The sequence below is a fragment of the Ciconia boyciana genome, chromosome 4 (assembly GCF_034638445.1).
Source record: "Ciconia boyciana chromosome 4, ASM3463844v1, whole genome shotgun sequence".
NCBI classification, from domain to species: domain Eukaryota; kingdom Metazoa; phylum Chordata; class Aves; order Ciconiiformes; family Ciconiidae; genus Ciconia; species Ciconia boyciana.
In genome coordinates this window covers 40,555,112-40,577,445 of record NC_132937.1, presented here as the reverse complement: position 1 = coordinate 40,577,445, position 22,334 = coordinate 40,555,112, and the positions used below count along the sequence as shown (strand labels likewise).

Below are 22,334 nucleotides of genomic sequence, written 5' to 3'. Positions count from 1 at the left end.
CATTCAGCCTATTTTATCAGCCACCAAGAGAATTAAGACAGCTTGTGATAGAAGTGATAAATTATTATTCATCAGTCAGAGCTGAATATAAATTCTATGTCAACTAGCAGCGCCATGTTATTAGTATTGCTGTTTGGCTAGACCTTTTAAATACTGTTTCTCATCATGGTGAAGTTTGACTAGAAAATTGCAAAAGAAATACTCCTACTCAGGTTGTCAGATCTGATTTTAATTATTCCCATCTGTTGGCAGTGTTTGCATAGATCATAGAATTTAAAGTGAATCATCTTGTCACAGCTTCTCAAATATTTAGATCTTCCACTTACTTGTCAAGAACCAAAGGAAGAGATTATAAAGGAGAGCCTAAGCTGATAAGCATTTTTCTCTCTCTCTCATGCTGCAATTGATATGTCTTTTCTCTACTAAAATAGTAGTAGAGTAGAGAACTGAAGAAAATAACCTCTCACTCTGTGTGTGTGTGTAAATAAATGTATAACAACAACATTGAACTTCTAACTGATTTGGAATTTTGAAGAAAAGTATAAAGATCTAGAAATAAGTGACAAATAAGGGGCAAAGTGTAACATGATAGATCATGCTTGACTAGCTAGATGTATTTTAATATATAACTAATTTTCTAGACCAAGGAAATGCGGTAGATTCAATGATCTAGACTTCCTTAAGGCTTTTGTTGTCACCTACATCTAAAACAGAATTAGAAAAGATTAGTAGACAAGGGGCATGCTTAAGATGTAAATTACTGGGCCAAAAAGCAGGAGCCTAGGGGCTTCTTAAAGACCTTTCACACGACTCATGAGACCTCAGTTTTTCTCTTTCTGATGGCACCATAAAAAGTAGAAAGCTCTGATGAGATTTGCTGGCAGTGCAGCGCTAGGACACATATGGGGAAGACTGGGATATGTTGTAGTGATGATAAAGGCAGATTTTATTTTAGAATGTATTTATTTAAAAGTATTAATGACACTGGATAAGGCACTAGTAAAATCCCTCTGGAGTACTGGGCACAGTTTGTATTGTAGCTGTATAAAACTCAGGTGTGAGCAGATGCACAGAAGGGTTGTGAGGTTGACCAAAGGAATGGTGCATCTAACAACACAGAGACTGCAAGAGTTGTCTTTGTTAACACAATAAAGTTACTTAAAGTGAAAGACCATTATGACTTTAAAAAATTAAATTGTCAATTAATGCATCTAGAATGGAAATTGGAATGCTTATAGTAGTCACAGGTGTGAAGTTCAGAGAAGAAAAATGTACCTGGGCTTAAAGAGGAGCTTGATCAGTTTATGAAAGGGGTTACATAGAGCAGTTCCCAGCCATAGAAAGGTGTTGCTTCTGGTTGTATGTTCCAAGTTGCTGTCTTCCAAAGTTATTTAATTGTTCTTATAGTGCAAGATCTCACTGAATTTCAGGTTTATATCATTTCATGTAATTGAAATATTAGGTGATGAGAATGCTATAAATGGAACATCTTTATGTGAAGCTCTAAAATCTTTGATACCTGATGGATGAATACCTGAAAGAGAATATCTGTATGTTAACACAATCAACCAACAGCTGTGGAAGCATGTACTTCAGGCCCTTGAGGGTCCCCCATGCTAATGATTTGAGTTGTTTTTCAATTCCAACTGGACCTAACTATTTAGCAAAACTATTTTTTTCCAACATGTAAAGCACATAAATTGAAAATTAGCAAAAAAATGGAGGTTGAATACTGTTCAAAAATGGTATTTTCTTTTTAGCTTGTTTATGTAGATTTGTGTATGCCGGATACACTTGGAAAACAGTCTCACAGCCTTCTGTGCTGTTTAGTGGTACCTACTGTTGTCTAATGTGTCATCCAGATACATGTAGAAAGAAGAGCAAATGGAAGAAGCTGATTAGTTTACCGGGCTTACCTGTAAGACATATGTCTCATATTAATCAGTATCTTTTTCATAAATAAAGCTTACTTTAAATTGATTGTGATGTTTATGGGTAAACTGAGATGTCACCCATGTGTGAAATGATTTACAACCTGATTTAAAGTGCCTACTTTGTGAATGTTATGTGTAGCTGTAGTCAAAAAGGAGATATTCCAGCAGCAAAGCTCTGGGCTCTGGATACTGCAGCTCTGCGTACTGCAGTAGAGAGAGGACTCCAGCATTAGGCATCTTTGGTCTCAACATGGTTAGTGATTTTGAGGTGAGGTGAGGAGGCAGGTGATTTTGAGGGCTGATACAAAGTTCTCACCTGCTAAACAGGCATCCTGTAAGAAACGGTTTGTTGAGTGATGACTCTAACTCCTCTCCTGCTTGTCAACATGAACATTAGAGTCGAGGACACATGGAAAATTTTTATGTGCTTAGGATCCAGACTACTGGGTTTTCCTGAGAGTATTTGAATTAACAGGGCTCTGTTTTTACGTGAGGGATAATACCCATATTTTGCAGGATGCCATGACAGTTATCTAGTAAATAGCAATTCCCTATTGCAGAGTGAAGAGATTTCAGCTGGAAGTACGTCTCCAGAAGAGTACTCTTAACTGTGTGCCATAGAAATTTGAGGAGTCTAAGAGGGTAGGGAAAGGGAAGATTTTTTTAATAAGCATTCTGGGCCACAGTGCAGCCAGGGATGCAAGATTCATGGGGCCTAGGGCAGGAAGACAAGGAAGGAGTTTAATCTGTAACTAGAAAATAAGACATTAATCTAGCACAGGCAGATATGGATTTTCATCCTTGATCTCAAGATGGTTTAGACATTTTACATCAGACTGTAATGGAATAAAAACCGGAAATAATCTACAGGCTAGAAACCACAGTCTTGCCACCTTAGCTAAATTAACCACTAAGTCACAGAAGTTACGGTGTGCTCATGGGAATTAGGAATCCCCTCAGGGTGAGAAGGGTGTTACCTACTCCTGCATCTGCAGCCTCATGGGGGAGTCCATGCCATCCTCAAGACTCATGAAAAAAGAGGTTACCATTTTCCCAATGTCCTTTGCACATAACATCATGAAGACATTTCACACGCTTCTATGTGTAGAGTGGGAGAGTTCTATTCATAGCCAAGCAGCATGCTCTGTGGACCAAACTTCAGGCATCTCAAGGCTCTATCTCAGCTCACTGTTGGAATTAAATACCTGAATTCTGTATAGGTCACATTTTAGGAACCAAAGTAGGATATTTGATTCTTGTCCATAATGAATAACAAAAGAAGCAATTGCAAGGTAAGTTGTTTAGCTTGTTTAAAATGAGCAAAAGGTCTACAAATATTTGGTGAAAGAAATCCCATGTTTTTAGTGGGATGTTTAGTGTCTGAAAAACATATTTATATAATTAATTTTATTACTGCATGTCTACCTCCTATAAAAAGCTTGTCTTAAAATGGAGAGGGCTGTAAAGTAAAGTTGGCAGATATTTGAAGCCAGGATGTTTTAATCCCTATTTAACTGTATGCATTTCACATTTTGGAAAAAGTTAAATAATTGTTTCTGTTTTTAAGAAAGGTTCAGGGATTTTTGCAACTTTTATCATACAAATAATCCTATTATTTCAGTATTATGACTATATTCAGTATTATTACTCAAGTTCAATAAGAACTGCATATGAATTGCAGATCCACAGTCATTTTATGCTAGGAAACTTCATAAAGCTTGTTCTATAAAGAGAGGAGGAGGCCGTGTGTACTACTCTTTACAACAATACTCTGAGCTGCACTGTTGTCATATCAATGGTTCTTTAATGCCTTTCTTTAGAGCCTGCTTTTTAAAAATTAGAAAATCTCCTTAATATGCTACCTTATAATGTTGCCTTGGCAGTGATACGTCATTATGTTTTGGGAATAATAATCAATTCTAAACTGCCCTGTTGATGGTTAACAGTGAAAGAGGAGCTGGGAGTGCCAGACAAAATGAGCATTCACAGAGACAAACCGCATCTTTCAGAATGAATAATACTTCTATTATTTTAATGAAGAAAATGTTTATAGGATGACATGTATAAAAATGCAACACTGTTTCCCAGTATTGCTGGTTTATTTTAAACCAGAGCACATAAACAATAATTCTGCATTGAAGTGTGACCACATTCTATTTGCTGATGTTTTCTTTGGAAATTTAAGTGTCTTTTACTAGGAGAGGAGGGTAGACAGAAAATGGATTTTGTGCAATATACAAATAAAAACAATCTGTTAGTAAATCTATAAATATATTCCCTTTGTTTTAGAAAACAACAGTAATTTAAAATCCTCTCTCAGTGAGGTGGCCTAACATTGAAGGAAAATGAAAGATTTATTGTGGTCAGGGGGCATTCAGTCAATTGGAATTCACACCCCTGCAGCATTCAGCCAGTTCAAGTGGGGGATGGCAGGATTAATAATCAATAAGTGAAATACACTTTTTGTCAACAAGTAGAAGAGCAAGAATGATTAATTAATGGTGTTTCATTTCATCCCAAGGTGTGCAGAAACAAGAGGTGGTGTGTAAAAGGCTGGATGACAATTCCATTGTACAAAACAATTACTGTGATCCTGACAGTAAGCCTCCAGAAAACCAAAGAGCCTGCAACACTGAGCCTTGCCCACCTGAGTAAGTCATTAATCACTAAGATGGACATGTGTTTTGCATAGATAGGAAGTAATCTATAATAAATCCTGTTGACCAAATGTGTATGAAATTCTCATCTAGTATTAGGGTCCTGTCTTATCAGACAGGATATTTGGTTTTGGGTTTTGGTTATGGTTTCTTGTTCCTCTGAAATCAGTTGTGGAAAATACATACTGTGACCTAGAGGAGGCCTGATTTAACTGAGGAACAGTGGTATTGAAACTATACAAAGCAGCTCAGACTTTGTAAGTAAAAGGATACTAGCAAAGCAGTTTCTTAGGGTGCAAGTGTCAGATGTGGTGAATAGTGCTTAGAGTAGAACTGGGGACCATTCTTAAGGCAACAATGATAGAAGAAACTTGAGGTGAGAATAACTTTGCCATAGATGTTTATATTACATAGTAAATGACCCGTATTTTTAAGTATATTATATTAAAATTTGGGTTGAAGTGTTCACATGAGAAACGGCAAACAGAGAAACTGCTTAGTAGACCAAACCATTTACTGATAACAGTTTTGTCAAACAACTTTCTCTCCAGGATACTCAGTGTTGTACAGTAACGCTGTGTGCCTTTAGGATTAGGTTCCTACTTGGTTATGTCTATTTAGTTTTATTTTTAAAGATAGCTATATGCTATATATTGAAAAGATAATTAAAAACACAGCAGCTCATTTGTTCAAAAATGAAATTTGGCAAGGACCTATGGCATAGCTTAATCTTACTACAAAAGCTGTTTAGAAACAGTTGTGATATTTTGCACTAACAACAGCTCCTTCTTATGTTTTGAGACAAAACTTGTGGAAAAAATGGAAGGATACAACAGTTTATTGATTCACAAGCTCTGGTTTGTTTAACTTTGGTGATAATCTAATTGAGCATGAAAATCGTTAATGCTGATTAAATGTAGATATTACACAATAAAGAAATACTGTGGTCTCTTTTAAATGTCTCTTAGAAACTGTAAAATTGTAGCATGAAGGACACCAGAAGGAATGAGACAAGACTATAATGCGTTAAAATCCCAACAGGTCTTCATGAAGCCAGTTTCTTCCTAGAATATCACCTGTTTCCCTGGTGTGGTGACTGGTTGCACGATGGCAGAGCAGTGTCTTCTATGCTTACTCCCCCTGTGTCATGTACCATACTCATTTGACATAAACAGAAGTGAAGCCATTACACTACTCTCACCTTGAATGTGTTTGAATGTGAATGTGCTGTCTCACAAACAGGTCTAAAATAGGTTTAAGTCATTGTCCCCACAGTGTATGTGTAAATATATGTTTACCCTGCAAGGATATGCTCTTGGATTCTGTTTGGATAACACAGTTTAGCATGGCTGTAAGTGCACTAACTAAACTCTTATACCATGTGTACCTGAGAGCAGAACTTGGGAAGTGGTCATGTTTGGTCAGTTCCTTTTTATCAAACACATCCCTATCCCTTCCTTTGTGTGGCTTAACTATTAACAAATTAGCACTTTAAAAAGTAGTGTTAACATAGTTATTCCAAACTAGTTAATTTTTATTCTTTGCACTGACATTATTTTAAAAAAAAGAAAAAAAACTCCAGCTCACAAAGTGTGACACTTCTGGATTCTCCATCTAGTACAGCAGGGACATTGATGAACATGATGAAACTCACGTCATCAAAATTCAGCAAGCTGGTAGTATGTATTAATCAGCATCTGCTTGAATATGTCAGAGCAGTTCAGCCCACATCTGCCTCCATTCTGATGTTCCCCACAGGGTGAATACAAAGTGCCAAAATCCTAAGGAAGGGTTCTTGATTCCTGATCCTGTAAGTAGTCTAGAAGAAGGCTGTTCAAATAACAGACAGTTACCCAAAGAAATTTGACCCTTTTGGCTGGAAGATTTATCACCCAGTAAGACTTACTCTTTACATAGAGTGGCCAAATATTTCCTTTTTTAATTAACACAATTCCACTTTCCTTATGGTATATACCAAAAGTTATGAGTGTTACTCTTTCTAACTGAATGCCAGTTACTTTATACTTGATGTCCTTGAGCAGCAGCAAAGACTATGTTTGTTCACAATATTGTGTTTGTTATTACAATAAGTAACTCTTAAAGTTCCAGATTTCAAGAAATCATACAGGTAACTCTCATAGTTCTATGAATTATGAATAGTACTGTCTTGTCATACAGTATAAACATAAAACATACCTGAGAATGCACTTGAGCAAATCATAGTACCAATGAAAAATTAACACTTCAGCCTCTCCAAAGCTCTGAAGAGCTTCTAATTCTCCCTACTGTGGTAAAAGCATAAGTTTGGTGGTGAAGAATCACAAATTAATTCTCTTTTGCTGGGAAATTAATGACAGAATATGGCATATTTGTTTGCATCTCTGCATTGATCTAGTTTCGTGTTAGAATATATTACACATTCTGTAATACAAGACAGGATAGCAGCACATTTTTTTTTAATTGTTAGGCTTCAGAAAATGACAAATCTTATGGGGCAGCTCCAAGCATACCTCCAGGAACATCCACAGTGACTGACATGCCTGGCATTTTTGGCATGTTGGCACTAGACTTCACCTTCATCCTTTGCAAGGATGATTCAAGCAAGTGTATCTGATCAACGTATGAAATATTGAAGACCAAATGTGCTCAACAATGTGAAGAGATATTTCCAGTGAATTGAGCTGCATTAACCATTCATCAGTAGAAAAAAAAATGACAGCCAGATTAACAGCTGCTTTAATCTCTGTGGCAACACAAAGTAATCTAAATATACTGTACAACTCCTGACTTTTACTACGTACATGCAAACACTCAGAAGTTCCCTCTAGCAGCTATCATGCAGTGCTTTAAATTTTTTAAATATTTGTTGAGGTCATTTTTTAATGTGATGAATTCATGTTTTACTAGTGTTAGCTTTACTTACTCTAATAAGAATATTTTGCATTTCAGTGTAGCCTTTTATAAAAAAGTTTAGAAATGCTTCATACTCAGATGAGAATTAACTCTCAGAAACCTCCATTTTGAGATCAAATTATTTTATTGTAATGATGCTAGAGAGGCAACCATCTTGGCTTTTAACTTGTGCTGTGACCTACAGCAGTGTTTCCCAAACATTTCCAGTTGCAAACCACTTTCAGAGAAACAATTTCAGGCAAGTCCAGTACAAATCTACTTAAATAGCTGCAGTTTTGTCAGGCTCAACACTCTTTCTAACTACTATAGCCTAAGCTGGAAATTGCTGCTCTAGAAAAATACGAAGTAGTATTATTATTGGAAGATATGATTGCAATGAGGCATAAATTAAAATGTTCAGTAAAAAGACCATAAGTTTCTACTTTATTTCACTGTGAATACATGTATTGTTAACAATGATCTAGGTTTAGTAATTTAAACTATTTGGATTCTGGGTTTGTGCGATTATCTGCTCTGTTTCTGAAATGCATTAACTGAGTCTCCTAACTTTTTCTATCCAGATGGTTTATAGGAGATTGGTCAGAATGCAGTAAGACCTGTGATGGAGGAATGCGTTCACGAACAGTTCTCTGTATCAGAAAGATTGGACCTTCTGAGGAGGAGACACTGGACAATACCAACTGTTTAACACACCGGCCTATTGAAAAAGAGCCCTGTAACAATCAGTCCTGTCCCCCACAATGGGTCACTTTGGACTGGTCAGAAGTAAGGAAATTTTGCTGTGTTAGCTCATTGGTAATAGTGGAGACAAGAGCTCTGAGCACTGAATATTAGTACATTTTCTATTGCTGCTTGCTAAGTAAAAGATTAATAAGAAATTTAAAACCTCATAGATTTAGTATTAAAGCAGTTCTTTATTTTTGCTTTCCTTCTATGTTGTCAGTTCTGCTGTTTTGTCAAACGATTATGACCTGCTTTTATTAATCATAGTAGAAAAACAGTAAAATACAAAGTAGAATAGTAAAGTAGCAAGAAAACCTTAACAAAACAAAAAAACCCTAGAATAGTCACTTGGTACAAGATAATTGTCTTAAAGAAAAAAGCAATTTCCATTGTTTTTTGAACAGGCAAATAACTGGATAGTAGAGATGATGGGCTTACAATATGAGAAGACAGAATAAACCGCTTTTTTTTTTTCTGAAGTAACCATGCTGATGTAAAGCATCACCTTTCTTAGCAACATGCTTCAAGAGGCAGACCTGAAAGTTGGTATTTCTTTATTAAAGAAAGAACATCTTTTGTTAAGTATGGTGATGTCGGTTATAGACATCACCTTAAACTTATAGACATCACCTAAACCTTATACTGATTCAAGTATTAAATTTGAAGAATGTGACTCCGTGCAGCTGAAAGGAAAGGCAGATACATTTGAATAGGATTGCATCACATGCAAATCAGAGTGCAAAAATGTCTGTACTTTTTCAGATCCTTGCTATCCTGGACTCCCATCTCACCCTGCTTTTTATCTCAAAGTACCCTCTGGAGTACTTACAAGTTAGGATTTCCTGAGTTTCCATGTCTGTGTCCTTGCTGTCAAATGCAGCCCATATCATATAATTGCTTTAATAAATTGATTAAACTATGTTTTAAAATTAGTTAATTTGGGGGTTTATCCCACTGCTTCTTGGAAAACTATTCCTGAACTTCAATCTTTGAATTGCCACAAGTGTTTTAATGTTCTAGTTCCATGCCAGTTTATACCTGTTTGCTTTTGTTATCTGAAACAGCCCTTCTTCCTTTCTGGCTATTATTCATCAGAAATGGGTTAATCTTGATTACATTCTGCTTTCATGTTTCAGTTTGAAGTTGTCTTTTTGGGAATGGATGACTAGAGTTAAATGTATATATTATCCCAAAGGAGGTTTCACATGTGACTCATTCTTTTGTTTCCTGCCTCTACTGAAAATACCCATAACCTACCGTGTATCAGTATACCCTAAATAAGCTGCTTCTGTTCCACAGCTATCACACGTTGGTTATGTAAAGTCATCTTACCCTCTGTTAACATATCCAGATCTTTATCCTCCTTTTTTAATTTCTTGTTATTTTTTTTTTGGAAATGCATGCTCTTGCATGTCATACTGCCAAAATTCACTTCATTTCAGTCTTCATGGTTATCCAGTTCTTTCTGTAGAGCATACCTCTCTAGCATCAAGGTCAGTTAGTTACCTGTGCTATCTGCTAGTTTCAGTAATTTCGGAAACATGGAACAACTGAAAGTACTTCTGTATGAACACCATTAAGTGGACTGGAAAGAAACATGAATTAGATCAGTGCTATGACTGATCCTGGAAGGTCTTTGCAGGATCATAAACTTTACCCAGTTTTCATCCCCCTTTCAAATACTTTACTGAAGCCTGGGTAGGTTAGAACTGTTCCACTTCCTTTGTCTAAAAAAAATGAAAGGAGACTATTAGAATAAACTGGAATGATCTACCAATGATATACCCATGATTCATTGTACCCTATTTTCTGTGTACTTGCTTGCCTTTAAACAGTCTTTCATTCAAAGTAAATGACAGATCACTGGATACTATAAATACGGTTGATGTGCCTGTAGTTGCACAGGTCTCTTCTATGCACAGATACTTTTAGCTCCAAAAGTTGTTACAGTCTCTGGAAATTCAAAGCATAAAGAAGGAAGCCTGCTAGCATCACTGTGAGCACTCATAGAAGTGGTACAGAACAGCTCTTACCATAATTTGTTAATACAGGTAATATAGTTCTCTAAATCACAGAATGGTTGAGGTTGGAAGGAACTTCTGGAGGTCATCTTGTCCAACGCCTGCTGCTCAAGCAGGGCCACCTAGAGCCAGCTACCCAGAACCATGTCCAGGCAGCTTTTTAATATCTCCAAGGATGGAGACTCCATCCACTATTAGATAATAATAGTCTAAGCATTATGGCAGTACTTAAAAGTAGTAATATCTGCATGTTAAATTACAGTGCTGTGAGCTTCCATGGAAGCTGTTGTTCGTCTCCTTGCTGTCTGAATTTCACGCTTGTATAATCTCCATCTGTTTTTCTTAGCCGAAGAAACTACTTCTGTAGGCAATTTTTTTTACTATTATTATACATGTTATTTTTCTTTGAACAACAGAAGAATGTGTCAATTTGCTGTACTGTTCAACTAGTTTTGTTCTGTAAGGAATTATGAATGAAATGCCATTTCAGTGGGCTTTTATATCAAAGAGAAATCTTCTAAGATATAATGTGAACTTCTGATTTTTTTTTTGTTTTCATTAATTTATCAGACAGATGCTTTTGCTTATATTCTGAATCTCCTGTTATTTGTACCAGGTTTTGTTAATAATCCACTATCATAAAACAGATAAGTCATTCCTAGACTATACCTCAGTCTGTCTCTAGTTTTATTCAGTTTAAGATAACAGATATTTTTTTGAATCAGTTCTATAAAAAGTTGTTAGCTTTCTATCCTGAAACCTGTAGAAAAGCAGTTTCCTTCAGCAGCTTTTCTCAGTGTAGATCAGGACCTCAAGAAACCTGGAAATGGCAGTGAATCTTAAAGTGTGTGTTGTTCTACATGCAGAACAATATTTTTTTACCCCACTGTTAACCAGCATTTCACACAAGAAGTAGGGTACCAAAACCAAGGCAGAAAAGGTATTAAATGGTCCTTGTCCCTACCTGAAAAGGTACAGTGTATTCCAGCCCTTTGAAAATGAATCTGACTTAGAGCAGAAAGGAAAGGAGTGAGAAGGAAAGAATGGATGACTGGGAGGGGATGTTTAGTTGAAGACTCTATCATACCACATCTGTGGCATTGATAGTTTGTAAGCTCTTTGCATCCATTATCACAGTAATTTATTTCCAATTGGAATCTCTAGGCATCATCTCAGTACTAACAAACAATAGTATCCATAGGACAAGTTACAGAGCCATAGATACATGTTGTCTATACAGTATTGCCCTTTAGCTACCTCCTCAAGACATTGCTCACTAATACATCATCCTTAGAGCTATCAACATTGCCACCCTCATAAGAAGTTTGAACAACTTTTTAAGGCCTTTGTATCCAGCCTTTTATACAGCGGGAGGCTGTTATAATTTTGAACAAAATCATTCTAATCTAAAGATTCAAGCTCTGCTAAGCTTCTGGTTGTGATGGTATTTATTCGGGATTGTGAAAAAGCGCCATCTTCTTTCTGGTATGAATTTTGCCTGGTGTAGCTCCGCAAACTGTCTTGACTGGTGATACCATTTTAATATAATGAGAAAAATAGCTTTTTTTTCTCTTCAGGGTTCCCAAAAATATAATGTATTAAAATCCCTAAAGTAATATACATATCAACATTTCTATATATGTATTTATATGATTTTCTGACAGAAGCATGAAAATGAAAAGAAGAGTGAACTCAAAAAGTGAAGAGTTGAATACTGCTTCCATTGAAACCAATGTCAAACCTTGCTACTTTTTTCTGGAATGCAAGTTCTAAAGTTACATTTTCATACTCAAAACAAGCAATGCATGATACAAATTAAACAATTGTAGAACTCTTTTATATGCTAATGCACTTGTTAAGCATCAATATAGTTACACATTTTTAATAGTCTTAAATTATAATTAACAAGAAATTCTGTATCTTTTTGGTCAGAGAAACAAAAACATTTTGTAAACATAGAGATTAAATAAAGTCCTTTGGAGAATGTAAAAGTGCTTTTATCAAATAGTAATTAAAGCTAACAGTGTCTTCCCCAGCAGAACATAGTCATTCTCGGATAACGTCAGGTTTGCCATAAAATTTTTCATGTATTGCAATAGTTGAGCTTTGACTGAATTATTCTGCCCACTGTAAATTACTTCTTTTATATTTTTCCAGATAATAAAATAAACCGGCAAAAAAAAATCTGATTTCTTGAGAAGAGCCTTATCAGACAAGCACATTTACTTTGCGTTCATATTACCATTAGTCATGACTTCCACTGAGTGAGTCAAAAATTCTAGAAGCATTTAGTAATGGAAGACACTTTTTCCTGTTTTGTCTCAGTATTTTGTCTTGCATTTGCATTGGAGACATAAATTTTTTGTTAAATTCTACTGATGCTTTTTATTTTTGATGATTCAGTATTATTGTAGGCAACCTATTTCCTTACTTCACTTTCATTTCTGGGGACAGGGTGTAGTCCATCTTATTTAGTAGAATTTTGACTATGACTCAAAAAAGTGGGTTTTTTAAGGGACATTGATTTCTTCTGGTACCAGTAGGTGAAAGAAGATTTTTCTCAGATGGCAGCTTAGGCATAGATAAAAAAATGTGTCTTCAAGCAGGACGAGAAAATGGATGCACCTAAACTCAAATTTTGATCCTCAAACTCTTGGTTATTTGCTAACATATTCTAGAGATTATGAAACAGCATAGGCACATCGGGTTCTGACATTTTTGACGAGGTCCTTTCAACTTTGTCTCTTTTCTGTTTGTTTTTGACAGAATGCTCAGTCACTGAGAAGAAGAGATTGAGCATAAGTGATTTTTAAGCACTCAGCTAGGAAGGGGCACTTGCTTTTAGTTCCTGCTTAAAAGTCATGCATTTTACATGAAATATTTGTGGGAGAAAATACACGCAACGTTCCATGGAATTTGGACCAGAACTGAGGAATCATGATCATGATGCTGAAGACCTCACATATTCGTTGTCATTCTTTTTGGTCTCTATTTAGCATGAATATTCTTTTTGCAGTTCAGCCAGTTACTTCCCTTCTTCCCCTAGTTTTCTAGTAGGCAGGTACTTAGGCCACACAAGATTTGGGGTTAAAGCCCTTCAGTATGAGGACGATTGCACCTGGATATTCTGTATCACAATTCTGAACACTGAACTACTGTAGATAAGGAGGCAGTACCTTGACAGGAAAGGATAGAATAGGATAGGAAATGAAAGGTTAAATTTTAAGGAAAGTGATTCTGGATTATAAACTCCAAATGGAGGACCCATCTCTTTGCAGCCCAGTTTAAGATCCTAAATCTAAGCAGAGAGAAGATTTAGGATAAACCTGTCCATTCTGTATTGACTAGTTTAGGTGGCTCCCACTAAGAGATTTTCTTAACGGATCTTGTTTTGAGGTATATATATACACACACCTTTACATATGTATAGGGAATATCCATACCTTACATAGTACTGTGGGACTGTTTTAAAATTTCTTTAAATTAGGCAGAGATGCTTCAGGATTAGGCATACAACACTAAAGTTTGGATCACTCAAGTCATGTTTTTGAAAATGAATCTTAGGGGTTTTTCTTTTTTCCCCAGTTATATACTGACCGGTTTCGGACGTGTAGAAGGCCTTTGGTGTGCGAACTCTTGAATATTGCTTCAGTTCCACATAGTATTATTTCCCAGATAATGTTTTGTCTCTACAGCTGCTTTCATGTGAAAGGCAGTTCCACTCTTGACAGGTTTGGCATAATCTGTATGTAAGGTTTATGCTGTCAGAAACTGGTCCCGGTCCAAATACTGCAGATATGCTTATGGGATAAAGGTTGATATGCCAATAGGGAATTCTAAAACTGTGCTTGCAAAATCTCCTGGCCAGATGTTAAAGAGGGACCGATTTGGGGAAGGTCTTGAGTTTTAATTTTGTTAGCACTTGTCCCTTCCCCATTCTGCAGTTGTGCTGATGTAAATGACAGTTAATAGTCAGTAGCAAAAAGGAAGGAGAAGGGAGGGGAACCAATATGAAGAAAGAGGAAGAAAAGCAGAGTTCATCAGACCTGCTTCTTTTCAAATTACTGTTTTATTATCTGCTTGCTGTTAGAACAAGCAGAGGAGTGATAAAAGGAGAAAAAACAGCTTTGTGGAAACAGAATTACAATTTAAATAGGAAAGGAGAGAAAAGCATGTATTGTACGAGAGGGTACAGTATTTCTATCTGAATAGTCTAGTTTCTATGGAGTCCAGTAAAGCATTTATCTTCCCATATGTTTATTGGGGAAAAATGTGTTCATTGTAGCTCAGTAGTCTCTAAGTGAGGTGGAGAAAGACTGTACTAAGGTCATATTAAGAACAGAGAGCTCTACTTTTAATTTCTGAAATGCACACTCAGGTTTGTTTCATAATAGCGCTACATGTGTCAGACCTTTCTACTTTGCCGCAAAGTGCTTTTCTTAAACCTAACCTAAAGGCTCTTATATAAAAAAGTTAATAGTAACACCATAGCCTACATATAAATAGCAAAGGAAATCTACTTTTATCAAATTAAAACTTAGAAAAACTTGAACTTAATAAAGCAATCATCAGTCAGCTTGTTTGTGTTTCTAAACATTTTTAAAGTATCATTACCATCTTGGGAAAATTGTGATTATAGTTTAGTTATAAGACCATAAATATATTCGCTGTTTTCCATAATAACATTTCTGACACTTTTATTAACTTTTTACTGAGATTTTCATTATTTATTTATGTCAATATTTTTTCAGTGCACACCAAAGTGTGGCCCAGGATTCAAACACCGAATTGTTCTGTGCAAAAGTAGCGATCTTTTAAAAACTTTTCCAGCTGCGCAATGCCAAGAGGAAAGCAAGCCACCAGTCCGCATCCGCTGTAGTTTAGGCCGATGTCCTCCTCCTCGCTGGGTTACTGGAGACTGGGGACAGGTAAGATAGTTCATACAAGTTCATACATTTATTGCTGCTGGTCTCCTACGCATTAGAACCTTCTCAGGATAAGATGTTGCTGGAAATGGATAAGAGATGGTTCCTGTGACTGAAACAAAAGCTTCTCCCCTGTTTGTCTCAGACTGAAATGTAATTCTGAATGACAGTTGTCTGCTGAACTATAAAGGATTTGCTGATAGCAATCTAGTTTCTACTGGATGAGTTTCTGTATGCATTTTTTTTTAAATTAAATAGTTCTTATTTCAGTTTTTTTGGAAGGGGATTTTGGGATACAGCAATGTTGCAATGTTTAGTATTTTTAAAACACTTTTAACTTCCCTGAGAAACATGATGGAAATACAAAGCCAATAGCCGCCAAAAAGCTTTGAGATCTATATAATTTTACATAAAATACACTGAATTACCAGACAGGAAGCTAAATTGTTACAGGACAGGCTGAATAGTGCTGCCATTCAGCAGTGTTTCTAAATATGATATACTGAATTTCCTTCTTTCTTCGTGTTTTTGCATCTCAGTTATGATCAATGGCCTGTTTTTAAAATAATAAAAGGATGTTTCAGTTTCTAAGTTTGCTGAGTAATTTGCCACTAATAAAAATAAAACACTTTCGCTTAACTAACCAGGGGACAGTCATTTGTGGTATTATAGTCTAATTGGCTTTTATTTTATGGTAGTTGTTCAGATGCTCATTTATCTTAAATTGATATTGTACTAAAACCACTGTTTAGTTATAGAAATTAAAAAAATGTTTTGAAAGAGTGAAATATTTTTGTTTGAAGTATAGTTTCCGTTTTCCTTAAAAAACGTCCTCTAGCAGATTTGAATTCTTGTTCTCCTTGATTTTTCTTCTTAATTCCAAAATGATTATTTTTCTCTTGAAAACATTCACTTAAACTCAGACATGATATATGAAATAGTGTCAATTATATTCTTATACCTCAAATCTGAACTGTTCAGGGAGCCAACATTACATTGTGTTTTATTTTCTTTGAAAGACAAGTGCTCACATATACTGTCAAAAAAGAAAAATTCTAAACTATTTTATGAAAATTATTTTCTGTATTTACCAAATCTTTTCAGATGCCTGTCTTCTTTAAAATCTGTGCCTGTGTACTGTTGCTGATTGCTTTCCTGTTATCTTCTTTTATATTTAAAAATTGGATCCAAGTTGTTTTACTTTTTTATCTTTCTTATTTTTAGTGTTCTGCACAGTGTGGTCTTGGGCAACAGATGAGAACAGTACAGTGCCTCTCATACACTGGACAAGCATCCAACGAGTGTCCAGAAACACTTAGACCTCCATCAATGCAGCAGTGTGAAAGTAAATGTGACAGTACTCCCATTTCCAACACAGAAGGTAAGTTTGCCATCTTAATATAATTTATTCTGGAAAGAGTAAAGTGACTTGGTCAGTATTACTGCATTAATTTATTAGTAAAAGTCTACATGACATCATCTCTCAGACTGTGAATGCATTTTTTACAATTATTTTCTAATTAGTCATTGTAGTTCAAAGATGAAGTCAATAAAAACCTAAATACAGGTTCTTTGTTTAAAAAAACACCCTTAAAAATATATAGCCTAAGTCATGGACAAAATACTATTTTTTGGTGTCATTAATTTTCCAGTCTCTTTATTGGTTCAATGGAAATGCCCATAATAGCAGGGGGAGCATGATATACTTCTCATCCACTGACCTTCTACCTGCTCCATCAGTCGTTAAAAAACAATGTAGTGGCAAAATCGTTAATTACATGTTCATTGAAAGACTGGGACCACAGAGGTAATGCTACGTGGTGCTACAAGCCTGTTCTTATACTTTGACTTACTTGTCAGCTTCTTCTAATTAACTTTTAATTTATTGGATTTATAATGCCTGTTTGAAATAATTACAGTAATTTTTACATGGTACAGTCTAATTTAATCAGACTATTAACTAGCTTCATCATAACATACTTTTGCTAGAGGATTTATTAGATAATAATGTCAAAATAAGCTTATTAATGCTTATGAAAGGCTCTAGATCTGAACTCATAAGTTGTCCAAGCCAACCTATTAGGAAATGCTGTCTTCAAAATAGAATTGGAGTGCTAGGCAGTAAAAAAAAAAGTTTCCTTATTGATTGTAAAAATTTAGAATAGTTGCTCACCAGATGAGTACATTTCATTTTGTGTGGAAGGGGAAAAGGAATAAAAAAATTACCAAAACACACATGTCCAAAAATCAAGAAAGATGTCACAGCAATAATACCTCTTGTAAAACAGTTATTCCCTAAATTTATATATTCCCTAAATTTTGAGTACTTGACCACAATGTCAGTAACACTGCTCCTTTTAACATAACTAATCTCTGTGCAGTATATAATGGAGTATCTTTTACACAGGTTCTCCAACTACATTGGAGTTTAATATCCTATTTACATGGAACAAATATTCTGGTTTTAAATGTACAAAAAAAGGCAAATTTATGCTACAGTCTACCCTGATTTGGTGTTCATTCAATACCTACTGTATCCATTCAGGTTCACACCATAGATTCAAAGTTGTCATAGAAGTCTCTCAAATGGAGACATCTGTGATGAAATGGGAGCATACTAAAATCTTCTCAGAAATACACTGATGATTCAGTGTATGAGCACCGTGATTACTGCTTGGAAGTTTTAATTTTAAATAGAGGCTTATCATCCCATGTTGTCATTTGAAAAACATCTTCATAATAGAATTTTCCTCAGTTATTTTGATTCTCATTTTTATGTTTAGTGCTCTCAAGTAATCTTTACTATCATCTAGGAAAGTAAATCTGCTTTCCTAGATTGTCAGTCTAGCAAACCTTCTGCCCTTCAAAGCTCAAAGGCTAAATGATATTTTTTTTCCAAAAACAGATGTTGACTTTTTCCAAAGTAAGGAAGGTAATAAGGTACTTATAAGTGGGCATGATTTAGTCCCAGTCTCCTCTTAATTTCAAGGTGACAAGGTCATGTTGTTATTTATAGTCATTAGGTTAGTAATTCTTCAATATTATCAGGAAAATATGCTAATCTCCTATAGATGAATACAATCAGGGGTTTTCTGTGGGTGATCTATGTACACTGGGTGGCCGTGGACTTCTTTACAGTGGAAATGTACAAGGTAACTATGAAAAGTAAGCCTGCTGGTAGTAGTGTTTTTCAGGGACCTACACCTTCACTGGAAAATGTTTGGGATCCACAAATAGAAAATGTTGAAAATCACTTACATAGTTTTCCAGATGGACTTCAGCATTTTGGCGTGCATTCTGAGTGGGCCAGGCATGAGCCGGCTCCTTACTAACAGCCATGCAGCCTCATTAGTGCAGTTAGGAAGAATCAAGGGGGAAAAGATACAGCATAATCTCTTCCAATAGATACAGTTCCCAACACGTTGCCACTTAGCATCCCATATTTGCTTCTGTCCCACATTGAAAGTATTTACTCAAAACCACTGATCATTTGTAAGTGATTAATTGGCTCAAATAGCTCAAAAGTAAATGTAATCTCGAAGTTCATTTAACCATTTAAAATACCTACATTCTTTCAGAAGAACCTTGCTGCAATCCATGAAATACTAAGGGTACCCTATCCCAAAATTAGAGAAAAATTTTGTCTTCAAATTATTTTTTCAATACTTTTGCAAGTATTTCTTAAATATATATTCTAATTTATACACATTTCAGAGCTGCCATTAAATACTGAATATAAGAAGCACAAACTGAGAATTTGCAGAAGAATGTGCATGTATTGCATATTTTCTGCCTTAAAAAAATCCTCTTAGACACAAGAGGAGCTGACATCTCCTGTGTTAGTAAGGCATTAGCCTTTAAACAGAGACATATCTTTTTCAGCATACTAGAGATGATGGAAAGCTTGTAAGATTTCAAGAACTAACTAATCCTAAAGAGCACAACTATTTTTGGGAAGATAATACTGTCTAAGAAATAAATATTTCAGTTTGGTATTTCCTTGTGAATGTATTTGTGAGAGGGGCATACTGTGCCTGTACGCTTGCTTCCGTCTCTCTCCAGGTGCAGTGGGCTGTGAACTGTGTATCAGTATTTGGGTTTCAGGGAAGGAGTCAGGTGTGTCAAAGGGACGGTTCCGCCCCTTAGGAGTGAGTGTGCGCAGCAGAGCGTGCCTGGTTGCACGCAGAGGCTTTGTCCACGTGCCACCTAGTAGCACTGCCTCGTGCTTTGGGCCCCACTGTGGGGCAGAAGCAACTTCAGCAACAGGTCATTGGTTTGCAGCAGGGTCAGACTAGCTGAAGGGATTCCCTTCCTGTTTCAAACCCCAACAAGCCTCCTGATTCCCTTCACTTGCCAAACTCGAGTGCTCACAGCTATGGAATCCATTCAACAATTTCTGGACAATTTAATTTTGCCAACCCAAGATAAGAACATGTTTTTGAGGAAGCTTGAGCCACTCTGCAGTTGGTAAAGTTTGGTAGCACTTTCTTGGGCAAAGTACGGGTTGTTTACATAAAATAAGAGTCAAAATTTTGGGGATACAGAAACACTAAAAGTTACGATATATCTTGTCACATTTTACAGCTGCTTTAGCTCTTTGTTTTCTTTAAACTCTTCATTGGTGATCTAGAATATTGCAGATGGGGTTTTGGCTGTCACTGATGAGGCTAACATTGCATTTGCTGCTGGAAGTGAACTATGGCATGTACCACACGATTTGAAATGTATTCAGAATTATTTTATTCCCTTAAGTATATATATATCTGCTGAATCTAGACTACTAAAGGCCATCTGAAACTTCACCTGAAAAACTATTTTATCTATTTTTATGTCATTTCTGTTTTCCTTGTATTTTGTGTGATATGTCTTTGCCGTCTCTTTAGCTGAAGGCACAGTGACATTCTGTGATTTTATTACTGTAATGTGATACTTAATATCATAATATTGTCTGATCTAGCCACGAAGTTCAGGAAGGGAGAGTTTAATACATGTAGCTTACTGAAACTTATTAACAGTAGTTACTAGGAACAAAAAGGGCTCTGCTAAACCTCTTCCATTCAACCACAGTCCTAAGAAGAATAGGCTACTTCATCAGCCACTGTATCTATTTCAAAACTGATTTTTAAAACAGAAGCTGTGGGCAACTTCCAGAATATTGTCTCACTGCTGTCCAAACGGCATTGGCTGAACAGGGTCCAGTTTTAGTTAAGAGGAAGAATACCTTAAAGAAACATGAAATGGGATAATTTCAAATCCTACTTATAGCAAAAATGCAGTTAGTGGCTTTACCTATATTTAACTAAATACAATGTGTATGAGGGTTATTTTTGGGATTGAGTGAACTTTTCACATCTTGTCAAGATCAAGTGAACCTTTTTATTCCTCACTTCATTTATAATTCACCATCTGTGTCTCCTATATTCCCAGTCTTCACAAACACAAGGACCTGAAATATTTCTGAAAGATATTTGACCTCTTTTGGAAAGAGTTTTTGAAACCCAGTGAATCACAGTGACCATGTGCAGTTGCTGATAGAGAAATATGTCTGTTTCAACCAGCTACCCCCAACGTCTTTTTCTCCTGGCATCCAACTCTGTTTCCAAATTAAGAATTAAAAAGTTAAAAAGTAGTACATAAAACATTGGGTAGGTAGAGTAAAAAAATGACAATGAAAGCACTATATCTGTGTTAATGAAATGAAAGTTTACATCATTTTATAACCTCTACTTATCTAGCTAACAGCATGCATATTGCCATTATCAGAAATACTGTTCAGTACAGACCCTGAAGTTCAGCCTCACTAATGCTTCCCAAGGTTCAAATACTAAAAGTTCTCATCTACACTTAACTTGCTACTACAGTATGCTTGCAGGATGAACGCACTGTCCATAACTACCTGTTCCGGAGCAAAAATAATGTACTGGGAGATTGTATGTAGAAGGAGAACAAAGAGGAGTAGCTGAATTATTGTACATACTGACTGTGTTTGTTTCACTGTTACTTTTTTCTTTTCTTACCTGTTTGGTGTGTCTGTTGTCTCTTTCATATTTGGCTTACAGACATCTCGGAGTCAAGGACTGTTGTTCTGTCAGGCCTTGGAGCAACAGCATCCTGGCCTCCAGTCTTCACTTCTAGATAACAAATCAATACAAAATACGATAATGGTCAAAGTACTGCTAGTTCATCTCCTTTTTATTCACATTTTCTTTATAGCTGTTGTAATTTTAGAAAGATTGTAGGAGGAAGGCATTATGAAATGCAACCTTAAAAGAGTAAAAGCTTACAGCATTCTTTTGAGACAAATCATTTTCTGAGAAATGAATCTAATTTCATTCTTCCCATCACTTAATTTTTGTAAATCATACTTGTGGGGTTTACTTTTCTTCCATATACATCTCTTCCATCTTCCTACACGTGAAGCAAAGCTCCTTGCCAAAGTCCTATTTTAATATCAGTCTCTAAGGAACTGTGCAAATGCTTTTACCTAAAAATCCCCTATCAGACATCTAGCACAATATTCACTCCAGTGCAAAGGAAATCTGCAGCAGCAACATCTGAGCTGTAGAACCTGAGTGTACCCCTGAGCTCTCAGATACAACTGTATCTCCAGCTATATCAGAATAAGAACTGGACCAAACTATTACATTCCCTATTCCCACCTTCTTTCTACAGAAAGGAAACTGAGCCAGGGGAGAACCACAGCATATTCCAGCAGTGCTCCTGTAATGTACCCCTACAAGTCACTTTAGATACAACCTGTGTGGGATGGAAAAGAATGAATCCTTGTCCGCGTGGCTGAGCTCTTGTTCTCCCTTCCTGGGAGAGTTACCTGCCAGTATGACAAGGGCTGCTGAGGCAGTAAGCCCAGCATATAGGGAAAACACAACTATGAAAAAAAGCTCTTACATGTCTATTACAGGCATAAAAATGGCTTTTCCTCCTGCATAAAAGAAATTGTGGATGTGTGGAACCAAGCCTAAAGTATAATCCACCATTCAGTCCAGTCACTGAACTCACACTCTTGGTGCCTTTATTCCTAACACTCGTCGTTTTCTCCATCCCTGTTAGCTGCAATGCACATTCTGTTTCGAGGATTCTTACAAATGCAGAGGCATGGTACCAAATAGTGCGAATCATGTTAGATTTTGGATAACCTCTCAT

The 22,334-nt window shown here is 36.1% G+C and overlaps 1 protein-coding gene across 11 annotated transcripts in view; it reads left to right on the top strand.

Moving 5' to 3' along the window:
• The window catches only part of ADAMTS6 (ADAM metallopeptidase with thrombospondin type 1 motif 6), a 221,457-nt gene that overhangs the window by 129,742 nt on the left and 69,381 nt on the right, over positions 1–22,334 (top strand). For 10 of the 11 annotated variants that reach the window (XM_072859481.1, XM_072859484.1, XM_072859487.1 and 7 more), the window contains 4 exons: positions 4,456–4,585; positions 8,065–8,269; positions 15,000–15,176; positions 16,398–16,554. In XM_072859481.1, the coding sequence (XP_072715582.1) occupies positions 4,456–4,585; positions 8,065–8,269; positions 15,000–15,176; positions 16,398–16,554 (669 nt within the window). Of the gene's footprint in view, positions 1–4,455; positions 4,586–8,064; positions 8,270–14,999; positions 15,177–16,397; positions 16,555–22,334 lie in introns of those variants that run through there. The other variant, XM_072859488.1, reaches the window with a different exon arrangement.